Source organism: Pseudophryne corroboree, chromosome 9, assembly GCF_028390025.1.
Source record: "Pseudophryne corroboree isolate aPseCor3 chromosome 9, aPseCor3.hap2, whole genome shotgun sequence".
Classification (NCBI taxonomy): Eukaryota; Metazoa; Chordata; class Amphibia; order Anura; family Myobatrachidae; genus Pseudophryne; species Pseudophryne corroboree.
In genome coordinates, this window is record NC_086452.1 from 320897741 (window position 1) to 320919683 (window position 21943).

General features: G+C 44.4%; 1 protein-coding gene across 2 annotated transcripts in view; it reads right to left on the minus strand.

Annotated features, from left to right (window-relative positions):
• Positions 1 to 10001: 10001 nt before the first annotated feature.
• SUN2 (Sad1 and UNC84 domain containing 2) overlaps positions 10002 to 21943 on the minus strand; it is a 266430-nt gene continuing 254488 nt past the window's right edge. For both annotated transcript variants that reach the window (XM_063940485.1, XM_063940484.1), the window contains exon 18: positions 10002 to 19358. In XM_063940485.1, the coding sequence (XP_063796555.1) occupies positions 19245 to 19358 (114 nt within the window). In that variant the 3' untranslated portion in view covers positions 10002 to 19244. The remainder of the gene's footprint in view (positions 19359 to 21943) is intronic.

Sequence of the window (21943 nt, forward strand, 5' to 3'; positions counted from 1 at the left end):
GTATGCTCTTACCAATTTGCACATCCCCTCCTTGCCTAGATGAGTCAGCCCGTGAGCTGCTTCAGCCAGACATGGAAGGTATGCCCTGGGGGCCACTGGTTTACCATGTCCATCCGTCCAGAGCCCTGAGGACTCCTGGCCATATCCCTTTGCCTTCCAGACTGCTCTCTCCTGTGTGGAACACAAATTCTGCATCTCACACAACTTTTGTGTGTTGATGGTATTAAATACCATCAGTTGTGTGGTGTCTGTCTGTATGGGGGTAGCAGCTGCAAGCTTTGCGGCTTCGTCTGCTCGGCTGTTACCAAGGGATATTGGGTCTTGGCTATATGTATGTGCTTTACATTTGATAACAGCCACTCTGTCGGGTTCCTGTATCGCTGTTAGAAGCCTTTTTATGTGAGCTGCATGCGCTATCGGTGTACCAGCCGCCGTCATGAAATTTCTGAGCCGCCATAGGGCTCCGAAATCATGTACTACCCCGAAGGCGTATCTAGAATCGGTGTAGATATTGGCTGACTTACCCTTAGCCAATTCACATGCTCTGGTTAGGGCGACCAGTTCAGCAACCTGGGCTGAGTGAGGTGGGCCTAGCGGTTCCGCTTCTATGGTGCCTTGGTCATCTACGACTGCGTATCCAGTACACAAGTCTCCCGAGTCTGACTGTCTATGACAACTACCGTCCGTGTAGAACGTTAGTTCTGCATCTTCCAGTGGATTGTCACTGATGTCAGGCCTTGCGGTAAAATTTTGGGTCAAATATTCCATACAATCATGTGTACCTCCCTTTGCATTAAATCCTCCTTCCCCATCACTCTCACCTTCCACCCTTTGTGCCTGACCAGGCACACCTGGGAGAAATGTTGCAGGATTTAATGCACTGCATCTCCTTATGGTGATGTTTACTGGGGCCATTAATGCCAATTCCCATCTTGTAAACCTTGCTGATGAGACGTGTCTGGTTTGGGCAGAATTCAATAAAGCAGATACCGCATGTGGTGTATGGATTGTGAGGTTGTGGCCTAGCACGACATCTTCGCTTTTCGTCACTAGCAATGCTATCGCCGCAACGCTACGCAAGCATGTGGGGAGGGATCGCGCTACCGTGTCTAGCTGGGCGCTGTAGTATGCGACTGGCCTGCTGGCGTCACCGTGTTTTTGGGTTAGTACACCTGCTGCGCACCCAGCACTTTCTGTTCCGTATAGTTCAAAGGGTTTCCCATAGTCTGGCATACCTAGTGCTGGTGCCTGCGTTAGGCACTGTTTGAGTCTCTCAAATGCTGTTTCGGATTCGTCTGTATGCGAAATCCGGTCAGGTTTGTTTGAAGAGACCATTTCCTGCAAAGGTAACGCCAATATGGAAAACCCTGGGATCCAGTTACGGCAATACCCACACATTCCTAAAAACGTCCTGATCTGTTGCTGGGTTTGTGGCAGTGTCATGTCTCTAATGGCTTGGATTCTATCAGCGGTCAGGTGTCTCAGTCCTTGTGTTAGACAGTGTCCCAAATATTTTACCTTAGTTTGGCATAATTGTAACTTGTCTTTGGAAACCTTGTGACCTGTGTCTGAAAGATGAAACAGGAGCTGTTTCGTATCCTTCAGAGATGCTTCCAGTGAATCTGAACACAGTAATAAATCGTCCACATACTGTATCAATACTGACCCACTGTCTGGTTGGAAAGACTGTAAACAATCATGCAAAGCCTGAGAAAATATACCTGGACTATCTATGAAACCTTGGGGTAACCGAGTCCACGTGTATTGGACTCCTCTGTATGTGAATGCAAACAAATATTGGCTGTCAGGGTGCAGAGGTACCGAAAAGAAAGCGGAGCAGAGGTCAATAACAGTGAAAAATTTGGCAGTGGGAGGAATTTGCATTAGGATGACAGCTGGATTAGGCACTACGGGGAACTGACTTTCAACTATTTTGTTAATCCCCCTTAGATCCTGCACTAGCCTGTAACCCCTCCCCCCACTCTTTTTAACAGGGAAGATGGGACTATTGGCTGTGCTGGACGTTCTTACCAGAATGCCCTGTTGCAGCAAGCGTTCTATTACTGGGAAAACTCCTAACTCCACCTCTGGCTTCAGAGGATACTGTGGGATTTTTGGAGCTATCCTACCATCTTTTACTTGTACAACTACTGGAGCTACGTTTGCCATTAATCCAGTGTCCTGTCCATCTTTTGTCCAAAGTGACTCTGGTATCTGAGAGGTCATCTCTTCTACTTGGGATGGGTTCCTATTTGTCATAATGGAATGTGACATTAATTTTGATGGGGAGTCTAACATGTCTCGTACCTCCTGAGCGTGATTCTCAGGAATGTCCAAGAATACACCTTCAGGAGTACAATAAATGACGCAACCCATTTTACATAGTAAGTCTCTCCCCAGGAGATTAGTTGGTGCCGATGCAGCCAGCAAAAAGGAATGCTTGGTATGCAAAGGCCCTATTGTAATCTCGGCTGGTTTGCTAACAGGGTAGTGCTGGACTACTCCTGTTACTCCCATGGCTGGAACTGTCCTACCAGTGGTTCTCATGCCCACTGTCGAATTTATCACTGACTTGGCCGCCCCTGTGTCTACAAGAAAGTTTAAAGTTTTACCAGCTACATTGATTGCAATCTCTGGTTCGCTTCCAAGACTGGCAATCAATTTAACTGGCTGCAGATTACAGGTGTGGCCACACCCCTATTGGGTATGCTGACCTCCCTGAATCCCATTGGCAGCAACTACTTGTGGGGGAGTTAGCTGGGAACTACCAGAGGCCTGCCAGTCTCTGTTCGGGGGATATCTTTTTGTTTCCCCTGTATGTGGCTCAAAACTCCGCCTCTGTGGACCCTGCTCCCAATGTCGTGTGTTGTGTTGTTGTCTAGGGGGTTGAAAAGATCTTTGTACATTCCTTGTTCTACATTCTCGTGCAAAGTGTCCCGGTCTGTTACAAGAAAAACATGTTATTACACTTGCCTTACCCACAGGATTCGGTGGTACATACGCAGGCTGCCTTGTGGTCAGCGCCTGTATACTTACGGACATCAACTTATCACTTTGCGACTCCCTGTGTCTAGTGATGTTTTTGTCGTGATCAACAGCAGCCTCTCTCAAGGTGGACACTGACAGACCTCGCCAACATGGTTGTGTGGTCTGTACCCTAGCTTTTAATGTTTCTTTCAAACCATCCATCAGTACAGATACTGCTACTTCTCGATGGTTTGGGTTGGTCTTAATGTCTTCTATACCAGTGTATTTTGCCATTTCTGATAGTGCCCGGTGGAAATATTCTGCTGCCGTTTCGGACTCCTTTTGCTTAATGGAAAATATTTTATTCCATTTAACAACGGCTGGGAAATACTCCTTTAGCTGTAAATTTATCCTTTTTACATTATCCTGGTCGTACACATCTGTAAGCGGTACATCTTTATCTAGTCCACAATCAGCCAAGAATTTAACTGAGTCGACATTGGAAGGTAAGCAAGCTCTTAGCACTATCTGCCAATCCTTATTATTGGGCTCTAAAGTGTTTCCTAGATCCCTGATGTATTTTTGGCTTGCCACTAAATCTTTTCTGGGGTCTGGGAATTCAGACACTATGGTCCTCAATTCCATTCTAGTGAACGGGCAATACATGGCAATGTTCCTGACGGGTGTGGCTCCTGATGCATCTGTTTTCCCATTGGGAACTACTATCACCTTTACAGGAGCAATTCTAACAGCCTCATTCTGCGTAGATTCTACAACTTGTGGTACAATTGTTTCAGTGTAATGCATGGTGCCGTACTTACCCGTTGACACGACCTCACCTATCCCTCCGCTAGGGGCCTTAACTAATCTCGTGGGTGGTGCAGTTCCTACTGTGGTTTCTGATATGGTGGCCACTAGAGAGAGCGCTGAAATTGTTGCCGAATCTTCTTCTTGATCACACTCCTGAGGAAGGTTCAAAACAGGGTACATCTTGCACGGGTTAATACTTGCATGAGTTATTTGGTTAACATCATTAACATTTACAGGGTTACTAAGAGTTTGTGTTTTACAACCCAGTGCGTTTCTCTCCGTAATCAGCTTCTCTCCTGCAATGTATGGTGGAGGTGGAGCTGTGGCTATCAGCTTCCTGACTGCCCCAGATCCCGCCGCCAGAGCCAAACCTCTCTGTATCTCACCTTCCTGGTGCCATAACTGTAAGTAATCATGATGCTGAATTCGTCTCTTTGTTGATTTTACGAGACATATCCTCCTCCTTAAATTTTGTAACACGTCTGGACTGAAGCTACCTATTCTTGGGAATTTGTCCCTGTCTTGTACAGTCATTCTCTCCCATTCATCACATAAAGATTCGGTGTGACTTCCATATTTTTCACACATTACATATCGTGCCGACCCAACTGGTCGGTTCACAGAATCAACCTGAACCAGGGTTGATCGCCCCCTACCTGAGCAACTGGCCCCCATAGTCTGCAGGTGTTGCTTAGTCCTCCTTGGATTTCTGTATCAAGGTTTTCAGCAAGCCTTTACAGACAACCAAATTACTCCACAGTAGGCCGGCGGTGGCGGTTTACCGAGTACCCCACTCACTCGCCCACCTCGACCAATACGACCTGATCACACCGATATGGTGCTGGCGTACTCGATACAGGGCCCCTATGGAACCTTCAGTTTACTGGAACATATGAGGGTTACCCGCAGGACACTTACTCTTTCCAGTAAAGGTGGGGTTGTTAGATAGTTCCTGAGTGACCAGCGAACTTCCCTTCCAAAAATAAAAAATTACACAAATCACGTCAGAATGTACAGATAGCGTTTGTGACCACTTTACTCTAATGGTATTAGGTCAGATTACTAACTACTGCACACAATTACGTGTGGTCCAATCGTTCAGTACACAAGCACTACTTGTCATGTACTGAAAGATCAATGGAATCGATGTTTCCGGCCGCGATTCCTTCAGCAAGAGCTTATGGCCTATATGGGTTCTGCACCAACACCCCAGGCGTTGTGCCACTGGACTTTTATAGCGGACCTCTTTAGTACCTTACGACCTCCTGGTCTTGTTACCTTCTGTTAATGACCTCCTGGTCTGTTACCTTATGGTCCGCTATACTCTAATGCTCAAATATTATTTAACCAGGGATGCCTCCCTAGCCACCGTATATGTCACTTACACGTGTGTCCCTTGACGAGTACCCGACTTTCCTTTTGGTTCCACCTTAAAGTTATATAAACTTTTGTATACAAAACCACACTCACTCAACACATGTACACTTTTGTTTCTATATCTATTTCTGCGCAGAAATTGTCTTCAGTCCAACAGTGTTACTAATTAGGAGCAGGATCTGTTAAGCTAAATTTCAGATTTTTCAAAAAATAGATTTGCGTTATTTACCGCGTCGCGTTATTTACCGCTGTGCGTTACTTATCGCCTTTGCGCTAATTATCGCTTTGCGCTAATTCAACTTTTCGTGACTTGAGCTACGTTGCGTAACCAGACGCTACGTTGCGTAATGTACGCTGCGTGCGTCTGCCGTTTGGATTGCGTACGCAAGTCTTTTGTTAGGGACACGTGTACGCAAAACAAAGATCCACCGTAACACAATTTCTACCTTTATCAATGTAGATGATCCCTGATCATCTACCGCACACCACACTGACTGTCTTATCTCCCAGACAAGCCGTGTGTTGGTCTATACTTTAACTATTACCTCTACTATGAAATAACAGCAAATCTCTTTTTGCACTTTCTATCAACTATAAAACTTGGCAAACAGGAATAGTGATATACGAAATTTGAAAAAGAAATACAGATAAATGTATGCGTGCGTGTATACGCAAGGCAGAAGAAAAATAAAACAGTTTTAAAAGACACAAGCGTTTTGTTCTTACTTCCGGTTCCCGGATTCCTTCAGCACTCTTTATCTAAGCGAAGCAGACGCTTATCCAATCAGCACTGCAAGGAATATGATCCCGCCCTTTGCTGATGGATAATGTCTGCTGATCTACCTAGTGCAGATATGAGAAGGATAGGACGAGTCCCCAATTGACAATGCTAAATTCCCTTGTCGTATAAACAACCCTTTATGAAGCTAAGAACACTGTACGCTGTTTACTTAAGAAGTACCGTAATGGTACGCTAGTTGCGTAACGATCGCTCAGCCGTAGGCGAGACGCTCAAGCGTCACGTTCGCTCACGGCCCAGCAATCACAGGACACGTTATTGGCTATGACTAGAGTAATGATTCGCTATGGCGTAGCGGACGCTCGAGACCACGAGGAGATCACCAGCGGCGCAGACGCTCACAATGCTATACCTTTATGTCTAAACCTTATACCAAAGAAATACACACAATACCTTAATGTGAATACAGGGTGTAAGTGCAACCTTGTGTAACCTGACTAACTACAAAGCTGCTTGAGCGTCACCGACGCTCAAGTGAACACTTAACACTATAGAAAATACACAGATACTGGTTTAGGTTCCAAAGCCTATTAACTGTATTATATCTAGTATACTTGTAAAAAGGGGATAACAGTACAAATGATACACTACAATATAACAGAGACTTCCTAACCACAGAACTAAACAATACTATCTAATACAATACAATACTAGTCTAGGGGAGATACGAGAGAGAGAGAGAAGGGAAAGAGAGAGAGAGAGACGGAGAGAGATGAGAGAAATTGGCTCACAGAAAGACAATGATAACGGAGAGAAACTTACGCACAAGGGTAAACGATCGCATGCGCCTGGACATCCAGCACCCGATTTTCAGCAATGAGAACCGTTGAAGAGTGAGAGCTGGATGTGGTCGGCCTGCCTATTTATGCCCCACACACAATGCAATCCTACAGTCCCTACAATCCCATTGTCCATTGGACGTCGGAATTCGGCCCTGCATCATAACAAAAGGTCATAGGTTGATTCATACAGGTGGGCTGTGACGATTTCAAACAGCTCAGGTGGGTGGGGAACTAGGTTTCCCGCCGCATACCTGAGTATGAGTAAATAGTAGAAATGGACATAAACTTCTTATGTCCATAACTATTCGCACGAGCGATTAATACGCTCCAAACCAACACCGGAATATTGCTAATTAAATACTCTTCCGATGGGTACCAAACACTGCTGTATGATTCCTGTTAGACCCTTCGTACGATACAAAGAGGGATTCCTTAGCTCAGGGACCTTCTATATTAACCAAACTATCAGAAACTATCAAAGGGACCATGATCTATAAACTACATTAATTGTGAAAATATGTAACGAATGAGTCGCACGCTACGACTACATAAACTCTACCGTAAATACGCATACCGCGCCTGCGAGTGCACGCTATTGCGGGTATGCGCCTTCACGGGAGAGCGTACGCATGCGCAGCACGGACCAGTGTGCGGTGCAAATATGGCAACGTGCATAGAGACATTTTTCTGACTTTGACAGTATCATCAACTAAATGTGCTCCCCATTTGTGGCAACCAAAAGCCGAAAAGAGCTCGGTAGAGTTTGACAGCCCATCCACAGACCCTTAATACGGGATAAGAAGGATTCAAATGTATACTTCGCAATACCTCGAAGCTTAATTTAAAACACGTACAGCACGATGATACATGACCCCTCAAACATGGATTCATACACACATGCTTCTACTATCTCACTAGGTCATACCTTTCCCACCTTCTCCTCTCCTCCCTCTACCCAATCATAAAAAGGTATTCCATGATGACATGTATTTTTCTGTTTGAATTGTTTTAGGAAGTGGTAGTTATTGATGACTGCCAAAGGGTGGACTGTCAAAGTCGAAAAATATAGCGACCTATGATGCCTTGTACTAACCCCAATGCACGTGCCCGCTGCTCGCGCACCGAACCCCCGTGCGTACGCATCCCCTCAGGTTGCGTAGGGGACGCTCTGACGTCGCCTGCGCAGGGAGATGGGTATTTACGGCGGTGTTTGTGTGCGACTAGCGAGCGACTCGATCGCTACATATTTAACCAATATAATGCATTTTATAGTTAATATTCCCCTTAATAATGTCAGCAAGTATGGTAAGTTTAAAACGGTTCTTGGACCTGAGAAATTCTCCTTTACATGCTGGGAGGGTTCAGATAAAGGTTGGGGGGTAGTATTTGGTGTCCAGCTGTGGGGTATTGAAGAAGTGTTGTGCCTATGACAGTTGGGAGGGATTCGCATAGTTCCTGCTCATGGTTATGCACAGAAGTAGAACATAAGATTAATTGCATTCAGAATAAAATTACACAAATGCAGGGTGGGGGACTGGAATTCAGTCACCTCTTTCACACAGACCGAAAACAAATAGCCTTATTTACACTAAGCTTTGAGATTCTATGAAGAGGGCTTACACCTTTGTTTATGAATAGGTCCAGGTTTCTCTCCAGAATAATGAGTGCTGAGATGTCATTGTCTCAACTGAAAGAGGTGACCAGGGGGTAAACAAAGCACAGAGACAGAGTTAGTTTGGAAGATCCAAACAATAGGTTTCCCCAATACAACCAAGAGAGGAATTTAGAATACTGACAAGTCCTAGCCATTGCCCATTTCTTGAACTAATCAATGATCCCAGGTGCAGTACATGTCCCACCCCCTAACCAATGGAAAGAGGACACATAGTATCTATTGAAGTATGTCTTGAGCTAGTACATATAGTTTGAAATAGGCTTGGGGACACAAGAGTCTTCTCTCCACAACGGTTTTCATCATTGACTAACCCAGAGCTGGTAACCAGGACATGCGCAGCGAATCACTCCCCAGTGTGTAAGTACTCTCTCTGTGACCATTCTTAATCTCTGACTGTAATTGTGCCACGATCTCTCTCTCATTGTATGTTATTGTTTGCGATTGTGCTGCTATTGTATATTTATGTGTAGTTATTCTGTTAGATATTGATGTTAGCTTGTAGTGTATGAATTGTCAACTGTATTTCCCCCTTTTAATATAACTTAATCCTGTTAGTAAAGGTTTTGGAGCCTTAGAAAGGTATTGTGTGTTTATTACATTGTAGAGGGTATTCAGAGCTTCTCAATCGCTCAAACAGCATTTACACTAACAAGGTTAAAGCAGCGTTATATCGGTGCAGTATTTCAGTAGTAAGGTTTACAATACAAACTCAATCATAGTGTGTTGCATACAAGGTTTACTGAGTGTCATCACATGAGCGTCTGCGCCGCTCATGTTCCCCGCACGATCACAGCGTCCGCTACGCTAGTAGCGTATCATTACGGTAGTCGGCCGCCTATAGCGTGTTCGACACCAAGCGTAAAACTGTGAGCAAGCGTATCGCTCGTGCGTCTCGATCACGGCTGAGCGTCTGCTACGCTAAGTGCGTACCCTTAATGTACCCCATACGCCGGTTGCGTACTGAGTCTCCTACCTACATATAGTGAAAGTTATAAGGTAATCAAATTAGCATTATCAAAATTGTGGTTCCACACATGTTGTGTGCGGTTCTAGTCAGCATGTTGTGCAATTGCTCATGCCGTTGGCTTGTATTCTATTGAATGCCACGTTCTGCGGCATGCTGGAGGTGTGAGCTGGTGAGATGCTCACATTGGTTTAACAATAAATCCTTTCCTCGAAATGTCCGTCTCCCTGGGCACAGTTCCTTAAACTGGAGTCCGGAGGAGTGGCATAGAGGGAGGAGCCAGTTCACTCCCTTTGAAAGTCTTAAAGTGCCCATGTCTCCTGCGGATCCCGTCTATACCCCATGGTTCTTAATGTGACCCCAGCATCCTCTACAGACTAAGAGAAAAGGATTTACCGGTAGGTATTAAAATCCTATTTTATTTCCTCATGTACTATATACATAAACCCCATCAAATATGGTTGGCTGGATTGTTTTTTAGGGATAGGTAAAAACCGTCTCATATGCTATTTTACATGACAATGTATATTAGCTTTAGGGCCAACTTTATGGGATTATACAGCTAGGAATGAACTATAAAAGGTATACGATTAAAATACATATACAAAGAATCAAGTAAAGGCAAACTTTTTTTATTTTAACCAAACACTTTATTTATAAGTTACATAAACATAGTACACATGCCTCTGAAAAAGCAAACAGTAAAAAGTAGCATTTGAAGATTTTAACGTAAACTGACTGGCACACAGAGATACATTCTTTGTACTTTTATTTCTTTTACATAGGGTCGTGTCACATAGGTTACTTTCACTTCACAATTAAAGCACATTTTCTAATTGTGATGACTTGAAAAATGTCTTAGAATGCTCAAACAGTGCTTTTCACAATTGTCCAAAGCTCTCAATAAAAAATGAAATGGGTATTTGAACCCATTATGAACTGTGGAAAATTGCTGTGATTAAAAACACTAACAAAACACAAAGGGTGAGATTCAAATGTTTGAAAAGTCAGTTGGGAGTTTGTTTTTTCCTAATAGACAGGAAAAAACAGACTCCCAACTGACTTTTCAAACATTTGAATCTCCTCCAATGTATTCTCCAGAGTGAAAGCACTGAGGGCCTAATTCAGACCTGATCGCTAACAAGCGATTTTTGCACTGCTGCGATCAGACAGTCGCCGCCTACAGGGGGAGTGCATGTTCGTTGTGCAAGTGTGTGAACGCATGTGTAGCAGAGCTGTACAAACAGACTTACTCAGCCGCTGCGATCACATCAGCATTTCCGGGACCGGAATTGACGTCAGGAGCTCCCCCCTGCAAACGCATAGATACGCCTGCGTTTTTCCAGACACTCCCTGAAAACAGTTGACACCCACAAACGTCTTCTTCCTGTAAATCTCCTTGCGATCGCCCGTGCAAATGGATCCTTCGCACAAACCCATCACTGAGCGGCAATCTGCTTTGTACCCGTGCGACACACCTGCGCATTGCGGTGCGCAGTTTGGACCTGATCGCCCACTGTGTGAAAACGCACAGCAGCGATCAGGTCTGAATTACCCCGTGTGACACCAGCCATGCACCCAAAAAGGTTCAGAAGTCAATAGAAAAATATTTTCATGACTTATCATAATAATCCATCTGTTCTTCACCCATTTCTTGGGGATATGAGAAGCATTATTTGCTAAGAACAAATAAAAACGTTTCATTGTAAAGCATAAAATAACAAATCATTCGTTTTAACACAATAGTCTTTGATATGTGTAGCAATACTTTTTTACTGGTTATTTTTAGTTCCACTGCAATCAAAAACACCTTTAACTGGAGGAATGAGTTTGCAAGGATATAAATACTGAAGCAATTTTTAAATACAATAAATGAATACTGTAAATTTCAGATGCATATATAATCTGTACATTCTTCAAAATAATACCAACATAAAAACTGCTAAGCAAGTGCAATTACTAGGCTTTTGAATGCCTTAATAGCCAGTGCATGAAAACAGAAAACAAAAGCAGTCCTATTCAATCTTCTACTAAGATACCTGGAAGGAAGGGGAAATGCTCTCCACAGCTTTAGTTGCAAGTCCCTGATGAAGTTAAATTATCGCTATTCAGCCACATGATGATACGCATTGGGTATTTTGTGACTGACTACCTTATTCTGGATTGATTTTATCAGACAGGCGCATATTTTTATTTATAATGAATGTGTGAGTACTTGTATTTCTAATTCCTGGGTACTTTGTTATAGCAGGATTATATCACTTATATGCTTTTTATCCTATTTATTGAGTGAGAACATTAAATTAAATAAGTTGACCACTATGGTTCAGTTTTCAAATAGTATGACTTTCTCATAATGGTATATATTAACAAAGAATCATGTTCAAGACTGCCGTTTGGTGGTTCATACGGACGCATTTACTAAGACAGTTTGAGGCTGTAATGGCAAACATGACAATAAGGGCGAAAATCTGTTGAGGCAATTTATTGTATGATTATATTTGGGAGCAATAATAATCTATTTCTAACCCATATTATTCATGGAACTATAAATGGTACCACAATATAATTAATATAGTTCCCTTAAAATAATGTTAAAATAATACTGCCCTCTTAATGCAATACATTAATTTGCCCTCTCGAATATATTCAAAATAATAATTTTGCCTCTAAATGTTTTTTCCCCCCATAATTAATATATATTGATTGCACTAATAAATATGTTTATTGTACCTCCTTTTAAGTTGTGAATGGGCAGCAGTCTTGACTCACAACCACCTATTCTCTGGCAGTTTGTCAAGCTGTAACTTGATAAATTTCACAATCTATGTACTGCGCATGTAAAAGTTGTGATGCGATCTCTTATGGGCTGTTGTAAAACTTTTCTTTCTTTTTTTGCAGTTTTGGATCACTATGGCCTTTAATAAATCTGTCTTTGAAAAACATTTGAAAAAAGCTCCAAAAAACATTGGTTTACCCTTTAGGGAATCTTGCCCATAACCTCAATGCAAATATCCAGGAACTGACTGCGTCTTCACCATTATGAAAATAGACCTAGCTAGTTTTAAGATGTGAAAGGCCAAAATTAGCTGTTAAACCAACAATAACCTATGATCAAATATTTATCTGTAATACTGCATATTCCCTTCCAATTTCCTATCCAGCGACCATAGAAAAGATCTTCAAACAAAAATGACTTTAATTAATATGACATTATGTACCTTCAGTCCGAAAAACTTAATCCAACACAGCACATTAATTCAGACAAACTACATTTATAACTTAAAATACTGCCTTTCAGAGGATTTGTTTGGATGTTGTCTATCAACAGTGCATAAGTCAAGGCAATTAAGTGCAAAAAGAACATTTATCTATTTACAGTTCAATATATACTGTTGATATTATCTACTTCCAGATTATTGTATTCTGTATTCATATTATGAAGTATATACGCAAGAGAATTATAATTTTGTCTAGGCTAAAAAATTATGTGCCAGGCTGTAACACATTATCGAGGAAGCTATACAGAAAAATTATCGCCCCCTTAAATCACATTCTCCTTAGAGACAATTCCATGAAAAATAACAGCATACTATAAGGTTTGTCATGAAAAGCTTGGAACACTATATAAAATATATGGTAAATAAAGCACCTTTAATTTTTTTCTTCTTCAAAATTATACTTATGTATTATTGTAGAAAATCTGAAAAATCTCCTCCATACTCTAAGCATGGAGAATAAAGGTCCAGGTACTCAGATTGCCGAGAGCAAACTATGATTACAGTTCAGTGATCATGCCCACTACTTGATGTACTTTTATGTATTCTAGATGCATTTGTTAGGTAGATTAATCAGCTCTATTTGTGTTTATAGCAGTGTGAACAATCCATAGGTGCTTAGCAATGGATGTACATATATAGGTAGCCTAACTGTTTTGACCTTTATGAACATGTACTGTATGTGGTTATGTTATTGACATAAACATATTAGATAACACATTCATATTTTTACCAGTTGTATAAACATATCATGCTTTCATATTTCACTGGTGTTTACTCTGCGCATGTTTGTTCTAATGTAATTACCAATTCATTTCTTAGTAATGACACTGTGAAAAAGTTAACCCATCTAATCTAAATGTTGGGTTGTAGCTGTTCAACAGCTTACTTGGCTGCTGTATAGTATTACTCTTCCCCAATAAAAATATGGAATCTCTTAATCAAAAAGGAGATTTATGGTAAGACTTACCATAGTTAAATCTTTCTGCGAGGTACACTGGGTTCCACAGGGAATACATCGGGGTGTAGAGTTGGATCTTGATCCAGAGGCACCAACAGCTAAAGCTTTGACTGTTCCCAGGATGCATTGCATGGCCTCCTCTATAACCCCGCCTCCGGACACTGGAGCTCCGTTTCATTAACCAGTCCAATGCAGTAGGAGGTAAAAGAGAAGGCAGATGTTAGTCACATAGAACCACATTCTCACAACAGGAGAAGGGACCAGTGGCTAATGCCATACAAACCCAAAGAAGCTAAGTGCGTCAGGGTGAGCGCCCTGTGGAACCCAGTGTACCTCGCAGAAACAGAGTTAACTACGGTAAGTCTACCATAAATCTCCTTTTCTGCAGTGGGGTACACTGTGTTTCACAGGGAATACATCGGGGATGTCCTAAAGCAGTTCCTCATGGGAGGGGATGCACCTTAGCGGGCACCAGAACCCGGCGTCCAAAGGAAGCATCCTGGGAGGCGGAAGTATCAAAGGCATAAAACCTAATGAACGTGTTCACTGAGGACCACGTAGTCACCTTGCACAATTGTTCAGCGGACACGCCTCGGCGGGCCGCCCAAGAAGGTCCAACAGACCGAGTAGAATGGGCTTTGATAGCAGCAGGAGCTGGAAGACCAGCCTGTGCATAAGCTTGTGCAATCACCATTCTAATCCATCTGGCCAGCCACATTTGTGAAAAACAAAAAGTACTAAAAGGGTATCAGACCTCCTGAGAGAGGCAGTCCTCTCCACGTAAATACGGAGAGCCCGTACCACATCCAAAGACCACTCTTTGGAGGACAAATCAGAAGCCGGAACCACAATCTCTTGGTTAAGGTGAAAAGATGACACCACCTTAAGCAAATAACCAGGGCAAGTTCGAAGAACTGCCCGGTCACGGTGAAAAATCAGAAAGGGCGGACGACAGGACAAAGCTCCTAAGTTTGACACCATCCTAGCAGACACAATAGCCAGCAGAAAGACAACCTTAAGCATAAGATAGTTAAGGTCCACAGACTCAAGAGGTTCAAATGGAGACTTTTGTAGGGCATTCAAGACAACAGACAGATCCCTAGGAGCCACAGGAGGGACATAGGGAAGCTGAATCCGTAAAAAGTATGAATGTCAGGAATAGACGCAATCTTTCTCTGAAACCACATCAACAGAAAAGCCAAAAGTCTGGAAGTTCTGAAATTGTATGTATTGTAATTCTTAGCAGCACACCAGGTGAAGTAAGAATTCCAGACCCTGTAATAAATCCGTGCAGAAGCCGGTTTGCGGGCCTTCAGCATAGTTTGAATAACCACCTCGGAGAATCCTTTGACCCTCAGGAGTGAAGCTTCAAGAGCCACGCCGTCATAGCCAGTCTTGCCAGGTCCAGGTAGACACAAGGGCCCTGAACGAGGAGGTCTGGGCATTGAGGAAGTAGAAGAGGACGCTCGATCGATAGACCCTGCAGGTCTGATAACCAATGCCGTCTGGACCACGCTGGAGTGACTAGAAGTAGTATTCCTCCTTCTTACTTGAACTTCCGTAATACCCTGGGCAGGAGTGACACTGGAGGGGACACGCATGGCAGCTGAAAGTTCCATGGAATTGCTAGCGCGTCCACGAATGCTGCTCGAGGATCCCTTGTCCTTGATCTGAAGGCCGGAACCTACTAGAAGTAGTATTCCTCCTTCTTACTTGAACTTCCGTAATACCCTGGGCAGGAGTGACACTGGAGGGGACACGCATGGCAGCTGAAAGTTCCATGGAATTGCTAGCGCGTCCACGAATGCTGCTCGAGGATCCCTTGTCCTTGATCTGAAGGCCGGAACCTTGTGATTGTGTCGAGATGCCATCAGGTCTACATCTGGTAGGCCCCACTTGTCCACTAGGAGTTGAAAGACTTCCGGATGAAGACTCCACTCTCCGACGTGTATGTCCTGACGACTGAGGAAATGCTCTTCCCAGTTGAGGGCTCCAGGAATGAACACACTGGAGATATTGCTGGCAGATGGCGGCCACCAGCTCAGTGACAGACGAATCTCCAGAGTCAAGGAAATCATTTGAGACCTGATCCGATGAGGCAGGCCGACTCACTTGGAAAGGATTAACCTTTGAAGAGGGTGGGAATGAAATGGAGCGTACTCTACCATGTCGAAAGCCGAAACCATGAGGCCTAGTACTTGTATCGCTGAGTGTATCGACACTCTTGGGCGAGAGAGGAAGTATCTGATCCTGTCCTGGAGTTTCAGACTTTCTGTGGAGACAGAAACAATCTTTGGCTATGTGTGTCCAGCAGTGCCCCCAGGTGCACCATGCTCTGAGCAGGGACCAGCGAGGACTTTTTCCAGTTTATGAGCCACCCGTGGGCTTGAAGGAATTGGACCGTCAGTTCCAGATGACTGAGAACATCTTGGGAGTTCGCCAGGATCAGCAAGTCGTCCAGATACGGCAGGATCCTGATTCCCTGATGGCGGAGAAGGGCCGTCATCACAGCCATGACCTTGGTGAAGATCCGATGGGCAGTGGTCAGTCCAAACAGCAGTGCCTGGAGTTGATAATGTAGGTTGCTAATAGCAAACTGCAGATATTGTTGATGCGATATGGCAATAGTTATATGCAGGTAAGCATCCTGTATGTCCAGGGATACCATATAGTCTTCAGGTTCCATGGCCAGTACAATAGAGTGCAGAATTTCCATACGGAATTTGGACACTCTCACAAATTTGTTCAATGATTTGAGGTTGAGTATAGGCCGGAAGGACCCATTTGGTTTCGGGACTAGAAACAGGGTCGAATAGTATCCCCTGCCTCTCTGGGACAGAGATACCAGCACTACCACTCCTGTGTCCAGGAGGGATCGAACAACCAGGTTTAGAGCTTGTACTTTCAATGGATCCGAAGTAATAACCATCGTGCAGAACTGGCGAGGGGGACATCTCTTTAAAAGAGACTGCGTACCCAGGTGTCCGAAGTGGTCCTTAATCAGACCTGAACGAATTGCAGAAGCCGGCCTCCCACCCTGGGATCCCCCAGCGGGAGGCCCGGCCCATCATGCAGCAGGCTTGTCTTGTTTGGAAGCAGGCTGACGGGCAGCCCAGGATTGTTTAGGTTTGGACTTCGTAGTTGTGGAAGCACGAGCCTGTCTCAGGTACGCCTGACCCTTTGCTTTCCCTGGAGGTCGAAAGGAACGAAAAGTGGTACTCTTAGCCTTCGGTGCAGAAGGATTAGTACTTGGGAGAAACGCAGTCTTAGCAGTCGCCAAGTCAGTCACAATCTTGTTCAGATCCTCTCCAAATAAGATGTCTCCCTTAAAAGTAAGCACCTCCAAGGTCTTTTTGTAGTCCAGGTCCACCTTCCAGGACCTTAACCACAGAATTCGGCGAGCCAGTATAGACATAGTAGATGCCTTGGCCGCCATTACACCTGCCTCAGAGGATGCCTCTTGAATATAGTGGGAGGCGGTATAATACGAGACAGATATTGTCTGGCAATGTCAGAAATATCCTGAGGTAGCTCTTCCTCTAATGCATGAACCGATGCTTAAATTCCTTTTGCGGCCCAGGAGGCTGCTATAGTGGATCTATGTACAGCACCGGTAAGGGAGTAAACAGACTTCAGGCATCCCTCCACACGCTTATTTGCCGGTTCCTTCAGTTAGGTGACAGTGGTGACAGGCAGAGTAGATGACACAAGACGGGCAACACGAGAGTCCAGCGGCGGTGGATTTTCCCACTTGTTACTCAACTCCGCAGGGATAGGATAACAAGCTAGCATCTTCTTAGACAGGGAGAATTTCTTTCCTGGAAAAGCCCAGGATTCCGGACGTATGTCGATAACATTGTCAGAATATGGCAAGACTACTTTAGCAACCTTCTGACGTTTGAACTTATCAGGTTTCTTAGACGCCGTAGTGGGATCTACCTCATCATCAATTTGTAGAATCAGCTTAATGTCCCTGACCTAGTGGAGGCTATCAACCTGAGTTGTAGGTTTCTCGTCAGAAGCAACTGTATCAGTGTCTGATGGATCAGTATATTCCCCATCCTCATCAGAAGAATTATCTGAAATATTAGTGGATTGTGAGGAGGAATCGGCCCGCTTAGATGACCCCTTGACCCCAGAGGGACGTGGGGTAGACTACAGGGACAATATGTGGCTGCAAAGGCACAGGATGTCCCAAAGGGGGCGTAAGACGCATCACAAGCGTATTCAGCATACTGGAGAATGCTGCCCAAGATGGCTCCTACAGGGACTGCAGGCAAACTGGGAGATGTATGGCAACCAGTACACAAACCATCAGTTAAAACTTCCCCCACAGGTAAATCCTTGGTGCAAGCACTGCATGATGCAGAAGTGTCCGTGGATTTCCCACCCTGTGTGGCAGACATTATAGTGAACGTAGCCGTAGAGCGTAACAGTGCAATATAGCCAAACAAATACAATACCTGCAAATAACCCCGATTTAAGTGACAGTAAATACAGGACACAAACAGAGAATTAAAGACAAACAATAAAACTGCACTGGACTAGTAAAACTACATATATGTATGAATATAGATATAACAATGCACAGTCAGATACTGGATGTATATCTCTGAATACTTGTACTAAATATTCAGGTAGAAGTACACTTGTTCTTAACTAACACTGTCTAAAATGACATGTAGAATACTTAAGTGACTGTAAATGCACAGCGCTGAGTAAACAGGCGGATTTACAGAGGAGACATTGCCCTGCAGTCCCGGAGATCAGCCACAGCTACTTGTGAAAAGATGGCGCCCAAATCTCTAGGGAGTGAGGGAGAGTAAGGAGCAGCTCCAGGGCTGGAACATTAGCAGTAGATGGCGCCTGGAGCAGGGGGAGGGGCTACCGGTCAAGCGCCTTGCTATGGTCAAGCGCCCCTATGCTGGCCCTCACCACCGGGTACTGTGGAGCCTTGTTAAAAGGATTTTTGTGAAATCCGACCTGTGCTCCCTGCCCTGGCGGATATAGTGGGGTCCCTGCTCTAACACAGTGTCCACGCCAGCCTCACGGTCCATCTCCTAAGAGTGCGATCGGAACTAGATTTCGGTGGGTCCCACCTGGGGGACCATCTTACCTCCTCCCAAAGAAACAGCCACGCAATCCTGGAGAGCGCCAGCGGTGTGTGCCTGGAAACTGGAGCGCCTCCGCCGCAAGTACTCGGGAACCTGGCCAGTGGGAGTATGCTGCGCTGCCTGGGAGGAGTTGGAGCCGTAGCCAAGTATGTCACTAGGACATAAAAGTGCTGCAGCCCTTGAAGTGTCTTCTAACAAAAGTTCTTTTCAGGGCTGCCTAGCGCAGGCCCCCCTGTTAAGTGACCTGAGCTCCAGTGACCGAAGGCGGGGTTATAGAGGAGGCCATGCAATGCATCCTGGGAACAGTCAAAGCTTTAGCCTGTTGGTGTCTCTGGATCAAGATCCAACTCTACACCCCAATGTATTCCCTGTTGAACACAATGTACCCCGCTGCATAAATGTAAATTTTTAAATAATAATGAGTCCACTCAAGCTGGCAGGAGAGAACAGACTGTGATCCAACACTACTCTTGTAATGCCCTTCCAGGGGCCGTTAACCATCGATTCTCCATAACTGCTACAATTCTGCATCTCCATGAACACGGAAGCGGTAGATACAGGTGTACTCTGGATGACCCCAATTACTCTGGACTCTTAGCTCCACTAGATCGTAGGCAGACATATTTTCACCCTTTAAATGCAAAACAAAGAATTTGGAACTCAAATTATGTAAATATAACTTTAATTGTGATACAAACAGAATGTGCAACATGCAGAGAGGCCAGATTTGCAACATGAAAACCTACCAAAGTGCAGCAGAATTTTGCAGATACAGGATTCAGAGCTGCACACAAATCATCTATAATTACACTCATGCTGATTCAAAGTACCTTTGCACATGGACAGACCATGTTGCACTGCAAGGGGCAGCAAATACCTTTATCATTAGTGCATGCAGGATAAATACTGTCTGCTTTCCCATGTAGCCCACAAATACTGGACAGCTTTATTTTTACAAAGTAATTCAAATTTAAGTTAAAACACCTCCCTCCCATCTCTAATCTCTCTGCACCTGTTACATGTGCCCCTCCTGCAGTGCAGCATGGCTTTGCCAAGGTGCAGTTAATCCTTTTTTTGCTTTGACTCCAAAAAATGCAGCTATTCAAATGCAGAGATGTATGCATCTATATGACAGCACCACTCCACTGAATACACCGTAACATACCTCCCAACTGTCCCGATTTTCGCAAGACAGTCCAGTTTTTTGTGACTGTCCCGCTGTCCCACCCGCAGGCCACAGTGTCCCGTGGTGAGGGGGGGCAGTTGGGAGGCTCCTGGTAGTCACTGCTCTGCCAAGCAGAGCAGCGGTAAATAGACGCTGTGCACATACGCACAGCATGTATTCACTAGAGACTGAGGGACAGGGGGCATGCCAGCAGATCACAGAGCGCTGCCCATGACCCCATAGTGATGAAAAACGGGGGCACGGCTCGCGATTGCGGTACTCCAGTGAAGACATGCCTCCTTTTCTATAGGTCATGCCCCTTTGTCAGGCGTGCGTGGCTTTGCTGCGCCGTAGTGTCCCTCTTTCTCTTCTCCCAATGTTGGGAGGTATGCGGTAAGGTGGACAGAGATAAAGTACCATGCAATCAGCTCCTTACTACCATGTCACAGGCTGGGTTTGAAAAATGGCAGTTAGGATCTGATTGGCTGGTACTTTATCTCTGACCGTTTTATCATAGCACAATTCCAATGCACATGAGGGAGGATTCTGACTCAGAGGTCAGGTGATCTGCTCTTCATACCTTTCAACATAGGGAAGGGGGCCTCAGGACAGGGTGTAGTATGGCTGACCGCCGGTCTCCTGACCGCCGGTCAGCTTACCAACGCCGGGATCCCGGCGGGGAGGGGCGAGTGCAGCAAGCCCCTTGCGGGCTCGCTGCGCTCGCCACGCTGCGCTCGCCACGCTGCGGGCTCGGGTTCTATTCCCACTCTATGGGTGTCGTGGAAATAGTCCCTGTTGGTCGGCATGCCGACCATCGGGATACTGAGCCAGCGGGATGGTGGAGGAGGTCATGTGACTGTCGGTCAGCAGACCGCCGGTCACATTAATACCACCCTCAGGACATTGGGGTATATACAGGTCTGTTAGCAAACCAAAAAAGCACACTAATGGGCAAATCCATGTTGCACTGCAGGTGGGGCAGATATAACATGTGCAGAGAGAGTTAGGTTTGGGTGGGGTGTGTTCAAACTGAAATCAAAATCGCAGTGTAAAAATAAAGCAGCCAGTATTTACCATGCACAGAAACAATATAACCCACCCAAATCTAAATCTCTCTGCACGTTACATCTTCCCCACCTGCTGTGCAACATGGTTTTGTCCATTAGTGTGCTTTTTTAGTTTGCTAACACACGTGACTCCTATTGTCCTCACGAGAAGTGGTAAGAAAAAGTTCTACAACAACCTTTTTACCCTTTTGTCTGCAGTGGGACAGAAGATATTCCTTCAATAACAGGACTGTCCCACCAAAATTGGGATGGTTGGGAGGTATGCTCAGTACAGGAAATAGCGAGATTGCTGAAAAGCAAATGACTTGCACCCAAGACGTGCAGCCACAGTCTCCTTCATAGATATTTTGGAAACGGAGACCTCCTGTATTTTAGTTTTGGTACTTTTTTTTTTTTTTTTTTAAGTATAGATTTATATGTGGTATTGCAGCTTTAACTAAAGGCTCACCAGCCAGTTCAAAGTTCATTAAAAGCCAAACAAACACTCAAGCACTTTGTCCTCCAAACAAACTCCACATTGCTTCATAGTTTTAGAAGCATGAATTACAATAGTGTACTGTAAATGAGGCACATTATTATTTCCTCAAGATATGATTTAACTTTGATATGACTCTTCATTTTTTTTCTCAGATAGATTTTACTTTGAGTGTTCATGTTGTTTAATCCTTATTTTAAATAGCTTTGCATTCATTACCAACAAATATATATTACTCTTGTATAAAAAAAAGAAAAAGAAAATATAGGTGGATCTGTTCAAATCTTTATTCATGCAGAATTTTTTTTCTTCTTTGAGCCAAAGGGCCTGATTCGGATTTGTACGATGGTTTATGTACCACTCTGATGAAGTGGGGTCTGAACATGTACAGAACGGGTCTTGCACTGTCATTCACAGCACCTCATGCATCATTAACATGCTGCAGCATCTTGGGGGCAGCGGCAAAGTCCGTATTACAAAACAAGGGTGTGTAGGTGCCCAGGGTCCGT